General features: G+C 54.0%; 2 protein-coding genes across 3 annotated transcripts in view; one reads left to right on the forward strand and one right to left on the reverse strand.

Moving 5' to 3' along the window:
- Pkn3 (protein kinase N3) overlaps positions 1 to 7,251 on the forward strand; it is a 13,456-nt gene extending 6,205 nt beyond the window's left edge. The window contains exons 10-22 of one of the 2 annotated variants that reach the window (XM_029536385.1): positions 992 to 1,067; positions 1,151 to 1,313; positions 1,484 to 1,580; positions 1,680 to 1,747; positions 2,782 to 2,845; positions 2,977 to 3,068; positions 3,376 to 3,552; positions 4,651 to 4,713; positions 4,824 to 4,900; positions 6,088 to 6,230; positions 6,316 to 6,423; positions 6,579 to 6,659; positions 6,756 to 7,119. In XM_029536385.1, coding sequence (XP_029392245.1) covers positions 992 to 1,067; positions 1,151 to 1,313; positions 1,484 to 1,580; positions 1,680 to 1,747; positions 2,782 to 2,845; positions 2,977 to 3,068; positions 3,376 to 3,552; positions 4,651 to 4,713; positions 4,824 to 4,900; positions 6,088 to 6,230; positions 6,316 to 6,423; positions 6,579 to 6,659; positions 6,756 to 6,968 — 1,422 coding nt within the window. In that variant the 3' untranslated portion in view covers positions 6,969 to 7,119. Of the gene's footprint in view, positions 1 to 991; positions 1,068 to 1,150; positions 1,314 to 1,483; positions 1,581 to 1,679; positions 1,748 to 2,781; positions 2,846 to 2,976; positions 3,069 to 3,375; positions 3,553 to 4,650; positions 4,714 to 4,823; positions 4,901 to 6,087; positions 6,231 to 6,315; positions 6,424 to 6,578; positions 6,660 to 6,755 lie in introns of both variants that reach the window. The other variant, XM_021192549.2, reaches the window with a different exon arrangement.
- On the reverse strand, positions 7,181 to 9,900 carry Zdhhc12 (zinc finger DHHC-type containing 12). The gene is made up of 5 exons (XM_021192556.1): positions 9,747 to 9,900; positions 8,687 to 8,823; positions 8,258 to 8,335; positions 7,888 to 8,054; positions 7,181 to 7,777 (listed from the first exon to the last, which is right to left on the reverse strand). Exons 1-5 carry the CDS (start codon positions 9,844 to 9,846, stop codon positions 7,456 to 7,458), a joined length of 804 nt encoding a protein of 267 aa, XP_021048215.1. The 5' UTR covers positions 9,847 to 9,900; the 3' UTR covers positions 7,181 to 7,455.
- Positions 9,901 to 10,000: the final 100 nt, after the last annotated feature.

A 10,000-nucleotide genomic window follows, 5' to 3' on the forward strand; every position in this document is an offset into this window, starting at 1 on the left:
GTGCGCGTGCGTGTGTGTGTGTGTGTGTGTGTGTGTGTGTGTGTGTGTGTGTGTGAGCATCTGTGTGATAGACTGGTAACCCATGTACCTTGGGACTTGAGGGATAGAGACAGATCCACAGACAGGCCTACAGAGAGGCTCACATCGCTCGATACCCTGAGCTTATCCTGCCTCATATGTCATCTTGAATACAAAAGTGTGTCTCCTCCTGGCCCCAGTGAGGATGTGGTATCCTGTCTAGGTCCTCTGAGTTTTGGTTCATATTAGCTTTGCCTCACGCTAAAACACCGGCCAAAGCAACTGAAGGCAGGGAAGGGGTGATTTCAATTTGCAGATTTACAGCCTACCCCCCCCTCAGCTCCCCAGCCCCCCACCCTCCCACCCCCGCCTCTTCTCTTACCACCTTCTTTCTTTTTTCTGAGACAGGGTTTCTCTGTGTAGCCCTGGCTGTCCTGGAACTCACTCCGTAGACCAGCCCGGCCTCGAATTCACAGAGATCCATTTGCCTCTGCCTCCCAGTGCTGGGATTAATGGTGTGCTCCACCACGGCCCAGTTTACAGCCTATCCTAAAGGAAATCAAGGCGGAAACTTAATAAGCAGGAACTGAAAGCAGAGCCTGGGGAGGAACCCTGTTTGCTGGCTTGCTCTCTGCCTCTCTCCCAGGCTCATGCTTGGCTAACTTTCTTATATAGCCCAGTACCACTTGCCTAGGGGATGGTGCCTCCCAGTGTGCTAGATCCTCCTACATCAATTAACAATCAAGACAGTCCTCCCACCCCAGACATGCCCACGAGCCATGTAATCTAGGCAGTCCCTCTCAGATGGAAAGTTAGCACTAACTAGGATGCCCCCATGGCTGAGATTGGGAGCTGGCACTGGGGGTGGGGTGGGGTGGGGACGGGGACAGGGGTGGGGACAGGGACAGGGACTAGCCAGCGGTGTGAAAGGCGACCAGTCTCCAGGTCTTCAGCTTTGTTCATGTCCCTTTAGGTCACCTTCTGCGAGCCTGTCATTGAAAGGAGGCCTCGGCTGCAGAGGCAGAGACGCATTTTCTCTAAGCGGAGAGGTGTGGAGCTTACAGACCCTGTGAGGAGAGGGCTGGGCTGCCCATTGGGGGTGCTGGCACTGAGCCCCGCCTGCCTCCTCTAGGCCGGGATTTCCTGAGAGCTTCCCAGATGAACCTTAGCATGGCAGCCTGGGGGCGCCTGGTCATGAGCTTGCTGCCCCCCTGCAGCTCACCACACACAGTCAGTCCCCCTAAAGGGTGTCCTTCAACAGCAGCCTGTGGGACCCCCAGTGCTGCTTCCCCCAGGTGAGCCACCTGGCGCAGACTCTGAAACACTTCTCAGGCTCTGTCCCTTCAGGTTCTGAGTGCTGTCTTTTCCCTCCTCACCCTCCTCACCCTCCTCACCCTCTGGCCTTTCACGTGGCCACGCCCCTCCCCCTTCCATGTGTCAGGGCTCAGACATCTCCTTCTTACAGTAACTTCCTGCCCATGAAGCCGCTCTCAAGAGAAGACATGAAACCTCCTCCCAAACCCCCACGCCTCTATCTCCAAGAACCAGCCCCAGGGACTCCTGTAAGGGATTCTGGAGGTCGGGGCTGCAGACACAGCGGCTGCCAGGAGGGAAAGAGGGTCAGTAACTCTGCTCCGTCCTGAACCTATCTGTCCCCACAGTGTACCAAGCGCCCCCACATGGACCCTAGACCTGCAGTAGTGTCCACCCTGGCAGCCTTATCCACCAGGTACTCACTGGCTTCCATTCATTTAGAGACTTTTGTCTTTTTGTTTTGTTTTGGTTTTTGGTTTTTCGAGACAGGGTTTCTGCCAATGTCTTTTTTTCTTAAAAAAAACTAAATATATATTTGTGTGGTGTGTGTGTCTGTGTGTGTGTGCGCGCGCGCTTCCGTGTGCACACAGACCCATGCTGAAGCACAATTTTGTAGTGACTCCTTTTTATTTCATGTTCCTTGGTGTTTTGCCTGCATTTGTGTCTGTATGAGGGAGTCAGGTGCTCTGGAAGTTGTGAGCTGCCGAGTGGATGTGGGGAGTTGAACCTGGGGTCCTCTGGAAGAGCAGCCAGTGCTCTTAACTCCTGAGCCATCTCTTCTTTGTTTTTTTATTACCTCCTTCTTCCTCCTCATCTTCTTCCTCCTCCTCCTTTCTCTGTGTAGCTCTCTGGCTGTCGTGGAACTCCCTATATAGACCAGGTTGGCCTTAAACTCATGATCCAACTGTCTGCCTCTGGAGTGCTGGGATTAAAAGTGTGTACCACCACTCGCTTTGCATCCAACTTTTCTTTTCTTTCTTTCTTTTGTTTTGTTTTGGTTTTTTGAGACAAGGTTTCTCTGCATAGCCCTGGCTGTCCTGGAACTCACTCTGTAGACCAGGCTGGCCTCGAACTCAGAAATTTGCCCACCTCTGCTTCTCAAGTGCTGGGATTAAAGGCGTGTGCCACCACTGCCCTGCTTGCATCCAACTTTTCTAAAGTGGGTTCTGGGCATGGAACGTAAGCCATTTCACTGCCTGAGACTTAGTCATTTTAAAAATAAGGTCTTACAGTGTAACCCAGGCTGGTTGAACTTGTGATTCTCCTGCTTCTGTAGCCTGGGTGCCGGGATTACAAGTGTACACCATCACTCCCTGTACACACTGATTGACACCTCACTCCCTCGCTCCTCGGGTATACAAACTGGCTTGTTCAATGTCTTTCTGTGCTGAGTGCAGTTTTAAAATTCTAGATGTGGAGGGGACAGCCTAGGCCCTTCCTCTCTTGCAGGAAACCCCCCAGACTTCAAGACTTCCGATGTTTGGCTGTGCTGGGTCGGGGACACTTTGGGAAGGTAGGTAGTTGAGGAGTTAGTGGGTGGGCAAGCATTGTCTCAGCTGGAGATGCTGGGATGGAGGGAATGTGTGGGGAGATGAAGGCTATCTGTCCTTCTTACCTGGAGTCCAATTTTTTCTGGTTCCCTAGGTCCTCCTGGTCCAGTACAAAGGAACAGGGAAATACTACGCTATCAAGGCATTGAAGAAGCAGGAAGTGCTAAGCCGAGATGAGATGGACAGGTGTATATATTTGAGAAGTAGCTGATCTTGGATATGGGGTGGCCAACCTGGGCTCCAAAGGTAGCTCGAGATCCCGAGGGCCAGGTTCAGGTTCTCTTTTTGGCCTTGGGCAAGCCCTCTGGTCTTTTAGTACGCCGGGGAACTCGTCTAGAAGTAGGACTGCAGTACTTGGGCAGGTTTGAAGCCTTCACCACGTGTGAACCATCAGCTTGCCTCCTCAGCTCTTTGAGTACCCAGCCAGCCAGAGGTGTTGTATGGGTGTCAGGGCATAGCGCATGGGGGTTCCATTCCATGTCCTCCCTTGCAGCCTATACTGTGAGAAGCGGATCCTGGAGACTGTGGGGCGTACCGGGCACCCCTTCCTGCTCTCTCTCCTTGCCTGCCTGCAGACCTCCAGCCACGCCTGCTTTGTTACTGAGTTTCTGCCCGGAGGAGACCTCATGTCGCAGATTCATGAGGATGTCTTTCCTGAGCCCCAGGCCTGGTGAGTCCTCTGGTTACTTGGTGCCTGCTCCCTTGGGGGTAGGGGAGTACCCCCCAGACAGACAGCACAGGATTGTGAGAAGGCTGGGTGGAAATTACAGCATATGAGGACTTCATTTGCATAGCTGTGGATGGAATCTGTTGTCACAACTTTGCAAGCTTGTTGCAGGGATGAGAGTCATGTTTGCTACTTGCCTACCGCAGGACAGCAGCGGGGTCTGCCTACCCAGCTCCAGTTGCTGCTCTGCTTACAACAGACTGACTCAGCCCATCAGCCCTCACCCTAGTGTGTGACCCTGAGTCAAATCTCAGATCCTCATTTGACTGTGTGTATGTGTGGCTGTGCATGGCCCCCGGCAAATTGAGTGCAGAGCCCTCAGCCACCAGAAGAAGGCACAGATCTCCTGAAGCAGGAGAGGCTGGGTATGGACCTGATAGAGGAACTCTTGCCTAGGCGTGGGCAGTGGGGCAGACAGTAGTACTCCCTAGTAAATGCCAGGCCACCTCTCCAACCTCTCAGATCCGGACTTGAGTCAAAGTCATGGTGACTATCCCCCCAGGCTGCCGGGCAGATGTCCATACTGAGCTTTGAACCCAGGGCTTAGTGTGTGCCAGGCTCTACCACTGAGCTACATCTCCAGCCCTTTATGGTTCCTTTTTCTGTTTATTTGTGTTACAGTTTTTTGAGAGGGTTTTTAATGTGTAGCCCTGGCTTTTCTGGAACTTGCTTTATAGATCAGGCTGGCCTCGAACTCAGAAATCCTGCCTCTGTCTCCCAAGTGCTGGGATTAAAGGCGTGTGCCACCGCTGCCGGGTACCACCAGGCTTTTGTTTGCTTTTTGAAAACTATATAGATCATTTTGACCTCAAATTTGCTATCCTCCTGCCTCAGCCTCCCAAGTAGCTGGGATTATCGGCCTATACTACTAGCCCCAGTAGCTCTGCCATAGTTGAGCACAGGAAGGACAGGTCATTAATACATAGCAACACTGGAATACTTTGGGCTCCTCCAGTATTAGTTTGTTCAGTCCCATCCATGCCTGTGTCTGGCCAGGACCTTCTCAGTGCCAGGCCTGAATTCTCCCTGTACCTCCCCCAGCTTCTACCTGGCCTGTGTGGTTCTGGGGCTGCAGTTCCTACACGAGAAGAGGATCATTTACAGGTAGTCTTTGCCCAAGAGATGCTGGGTGGGCCCGCGAGCTTTCCCTGTGCTGCCGCTGTGCCCCAGGTCTCAGCCCTTCTCAGCTCCTTTGATCTTCACTCTACCATCAGGGATCTGAAATTGGACAATCTGCTACTGGATGCCCAGGGCTTCCTCAAGATTGCAGACTTTGGACTATGCAAGGAAGGTGGGGCCCCTGTCCTGGAAACACATCCTCTCTTGTCTTGCCCAGGCCAGCCAGAAATCTTCCCCACTCATGGGTGTCCAGCCCTGGCCTTCACTCCTGACCCATGTTTAGGGGAACAGTTGGCCAGAGAAGCTATGATGACCTTGGCACACAAGTTCATCAGAAACAATCTCTCATACAGTCACTGGCTACACAGTCACCTTGGCCTAGAGTCTAGGGGACACAGCAAGCCTTGTTATTGGGTATCATAAAGATGGACACCAGGCGCTGGAGAGATAGCTCAGCGGTTAAGAGCACCAACTACTCTTCAGAAGGTCCTGAGTTCAAATCCCAGTAACCACATGGTGGCTCGAAACCATCCTTAGTGAGATGTGACTTCCTCTTCTGGAATGTCTGAAGACAGCTACAATGTACTTACATTTAATAAATAAATATTAAAAAAAAAAAGATGGGCACCAACTGATAAATATGTGTGCATGTATGGCATATATCATACACATATATATATGAATATATATATGTATGTATATATGTATTTTTTATTTATTTATTTATTTATTTATTTATTTATTATATGTAAGTACACTGTAGCTGTCTTCAGACACTCCAGAAGAGGGCATCAGATCTTGTTACGGGTGGTTGTGAGCCACCATGTGGTTGCTGGGATTTGAACTCAGGACCTTCAGAAGAGCAGTCGGGTACTCTTACCCACTGAGCCATCTCACCAGCCCCACCTTGATCTTTTAAGCTATATTGTATATGTTTAGGTGGTTTGCAGCATGTATGTCTGGTATGTCTAGTGCCCATGGAGACTAGAAGCGGACTTCAGATACCTTGAAACTGGAGTTAAATTCACAAGCTACCGTGTGGGTCCTGGGAATCAAACCTGGGTCCTTTCTTAACCATCTCCTCAAGCACTCCAACATTGAATCCTTTGTATGTTTTTTGTTTGTTTTTTTTGTTTGTTTTTTTCGAGACAGGGTTTCTCTGTGTAGCCTTGGCTGTCCTGGAACTCACTCTGTAGACCAGGCTGGCCTCGAACTCAGAAATCCGCCTGCCTCTGCCTCCCGAGTGCTGGGATTAAAGGCGTGCGCCACCACTGCCCGGCTCCCCCATTAATTCTTATAACCAGAACTATAGTGAGTGAACCACACCCAGCAGGCATTGGTGTGGATGTTGGTTTGCAGGGATTGGCTTTGGTGACCGGACCAGCACTTTCTGTGGCACCCCAGAGTTCCTGGCCCCGGAGGTTCTGACTCAGGAGGCTTACACACGGGCTGTGGACTGGTGGGGGCTGGGTGTGCTGCTCTATGAGATGCTGGTGGGTGAGGTAAGTGCTAGGGCAGGGCTTCCAGGGTCTTGGGGTGGGGACAGTGGAACAGCCTGCATAGCCTGCTGAACCCCAATCTCCACAGTGTCCATTCCCGGGGGACACAGAAGAGGAGGTGTTTGAATGCATCGTCAATGCTGATGTCCCATGTCCCCACTTTCTGTCGGTGCAAGGGCTCGAACTCATTCAGAAGGTGAGACCGGAGGTCCAGGGCGGCTGCTTGTGACTTGTGTGTACTCTGCCTCTACCTTGTGGCCCTATAGCATAGCTTAAGTCGGGTACCTGTAGGGCAGCCAGCATCTGGATTGGCATGCCCTCAGGTTCACATCCTGCCCTGCTTCCTGCCAGCTCCTCCAGAAGTCCCCAGAGAAGCGTCTAGGGGCAGGAGAACGGGACGCTGAGGAGATCAAGCTTCAGCCATTCTTCAGGGTAAGAAGCCGGAACCCAGCAGTCCCCATTTCCTGGGGAGGTGAAGAGGCTGGGGTCTGCGGTTCCTACATTCTTATACTCCTGTTCCTTGTTCAGACCACCAACTGGCAGGCCTTGCTGGCTCGCACCGTTCAGCCTCCCTTCGTGCCTACCCTCTGTGGCCCTGCAGACCTTCGTTACTTCGAGGGAGAGTTCACCAGCCTGCCTCCCACCCTGACCCCACCAGTCCCCCAGAGCTCCCTCACCGCTCGCCAACAGGCTGCCTTCCGGGACTTTGACTTCGTGTCTGAGCAGTTCCTGGAGTCCTGAGGGTCTCCTGGCACTTCTGCCAGACCGCAGGAAGCCTCCACGTAGCCATGTGCCTGGGCCAAAGTATTTAATGAGTGTGTGGGAGTCGAGGCAGCGGCCGTCTGTGGGGCTGCCATGCTAGGCTTTCCTCTGTGTTCCTGCTGTGTCTAGAACCCTCTCCTTCTGCTTCCTGGTATACCCCAGACCAGGAAAGAGTCCACAGCAGCATGGTCGGCTTCTCCTTTTAATACTTGACTTTATAGAGAGTATTAAATTAATAAAACTGTACACTTGAGGTAGCCAGGCCAGGGGTTGTAGTAGTGTCTAGGTTCTCTTTTAACACCCCTCCCCCAACTTATTTCCTTTTCTCCTGTCTTCCTTCAGGGGGCGGCAGGGGGCTTCCGTCTGCTTCTCTCTAGAGGACTGGAAGCCCTAGGAAGGTGGGAAGGCCTTGGGCTGACAGGGCTGATGCCTCCATGGCACAACAGCAGCCTTCTCTCCAGCAACCCTACACAACCTGGCTGCTGCCTTCCTCCCCTTCCTCAGCGCAGAGGGTCTCCCAGGGCCCAGAGGGCCAACCACAGAAAAAGTGGGCCAGGTTTCGGGTCGGCCCTCGGTCAAAGGGGTTGCTGGTGCGCTGGCGGAGGTAGGCGATTCGGTGTGAGGATATGAACTCCCAGGTGGTAGTATTCCTGGCTACCAGGTAGAGGTGGGAGGCCAGGAGCAGGCCAATCACTAACGTGAAGAACATGAGCATCAGGAAGGTGGTGAACAGGAGCCCAGTCGACCGGAGCCACAGCCCCCAGGGCTGGAAGAACTGGAGACCGGACCTAGAGGACAAGGATAGAGTTCTAGGGCTGGGGACTGCAGGGTCCCAGGGACTCCCCCCCCCCCCCCAAGTACCTGTGTGCATGCTGTCTGCACTTCCCTGGGTACATACCATGCCAGGCACAGGCCCCACAGCAGAACTACCAGCTGCAGTGCCAGGTAGGCCACAAAGAGCGGGTGGTTGCGTTCACCCACACAGTTCTCCATCCAGGGACAGTGGTGATCGTAGCGGCGAACACAGCGGCGGCAGTCATGACAGTGCCGGGCACGCAGGGGCTGCTGTGGATACAGAGCACAGTTTAGGCTCAGCGCTGCCTTCCCCAGTGAGTCCTCCTTTGGGGAGAGGGCTGAAGGCCATAGTCAGGTCCTAAATCTGGGGGGCATTCCTGGAGGGGAGGCAGGGTTAAAGGTGCCAGGGTACCAAGGCACAGAGTCTTAATTTGGCCCAACTACTTCCGCAAGAGTATGTGTGTGTCACCTACCAGCACCAGACAGTGTCTGCAGCGCCGGAGTGGGATAGCCTGAGGAACCATGGCTGTCTGTTCCTCCTTGGGCTCGTCCTGAAATGAGGCAAAGAGTATGAGATTGGGGGTTCTCCTTCCTTGGGAGGCAAACGATGCTGGAGGCATCTCTCTAGGCACTACTTGGTTCCCATTGTGCAGGATTTGGGGCCCATCCCATGTAGAAGGGATGCATGCACATGGCAGCATACTAGAGGCTTGGTGGCCTTTGCAAGACAATTGTCCTCACTTGGGTCTTGGGTGATGTCATCATTGTAGGAGCAAAAAAACACAGGGTGGGCAAGAGGCTTCATCAAGATGCCCCCACACTGCATGCAGCTCAGGGCTTAACATCGATAGACCTCTGAGGTCTCACTCCCCTGTTGGCCCTTGTGGTCCCTGCTTACTTACCTGAGGCTGGGGCTGAGTGGTCACATAGCCGGGGTCCATGAGTGACACAGCCAGATAAAGCAGCAGGGAGCTCAGCACCAGGAGCAGGAAGGTGAGGGGCAGGAGCGGCTCCCCTTGTTCTTCCCATTGGCGTAGCTCTGGGGAGGCCAGAGGACAGTGAAACCCATAGCAAAAGGCAAGGGCGGGAGGGGTGGGGGTGGAGAGAAAGTAGCTGGAGGTGGTGGAAGGCTAGACCTGATGGAGGAGGGAGGAGGGAGGAGGAAGGGGGTTCCCCAGGGGAAGAGGGTGGGACCAGCCAGCCAGCCCATGGTAGTGAATGAGGATTCTGGAGAGGCAGGAGGGCTAAGAAGTGATGGTCATGGCCACAGCAGACAGCTGTGTAGGCAACTCTAGTATCCTTGGGTGAAAGAGAGCCTTGGAGGTTTTGAAGGGGGCTGACTCCTGGTGTGGAAGCCTGAGGACAAAGGGCAAAAGCGATGGAGGAGGGCTACAGAGGAAGCCTCTGTGGTGGGCTGTTGCTTCTGGAAGGGAAACCTAGGTGGGGGCGGGAGGGGGGGTGAAGGGAACGATGGGGAAAGGAGATGCTACCGGGCGAGGGTGGGAAACCTGCTCCCCGCTAGTGGCGTTCCTTGGGGGCAGTTAGTCGGCTCACAGGGTTTGGGAAGGGACCAGAAAGCCAAGTCCTTAAGTCTAGTGGATTTCTTAATCTTATTTAGGGAGGGGTTGGGAGACAATTTCTGGGAAGGACAGGTAGAGCCCAAGGATGGGAGAGATGGGGCCTCTAGTCGGTCCTCGGATTTGATGGGCTCTGGTGGTCTTCGGATGGATGGACATCTGTCGGTGATAGGAAATTACTGGGATTAATTAGGGTCCAACTTGGGAATCAGGCGGAGAGAGGATGGCCCCTGGACCGACATGTGAGAAAGACGCTTGAGGAACTGGTGGGAGATGGAAATGGAGATTTCAATGTGTCTGAGATTAGGAGGACCCCGGTATACCCACGCGTGAGGGGAACCACGCGTGATCGGGTGGGCTCGGGGTGGCGCGGTGTCCGGCTCACCGGTGTCGTGCAGGAAGAGCACCAGAGTGATTCCCCAGGTCAGCACGGTGTGGCCAGTTCGCACCAGCATCCCAGAGTTGAGCGGCGGCCAAAGAGCCATGGCCTTGGCCCCCGCCCGAGCCCACCCGGAAGAGGCGCGCGGAAGGTGGGGCCGCGGGGCAGCGGGGTGCAGCAACGCGGGGATTGGTGGCTTTGCATTAGAGGCGGGGCACGGGCGGTTCAGGGAGGCTGTCTATTGGGTGCCACCAGCGGCC

The sequence above is a fragment of the Mus pahari genome, chromosome 3, assembly GCF_900095145.1.
Source record: "Mus pahari chromosome 3, PAHARI_EIJ_v1.1, whole genome shotgun sequence".
NCBI classification, from domain to species: Eukaryota; Metazoa; Chordata; class Mammalia; order Rodentia; family Muridae; genus Mus; species Mus pahari.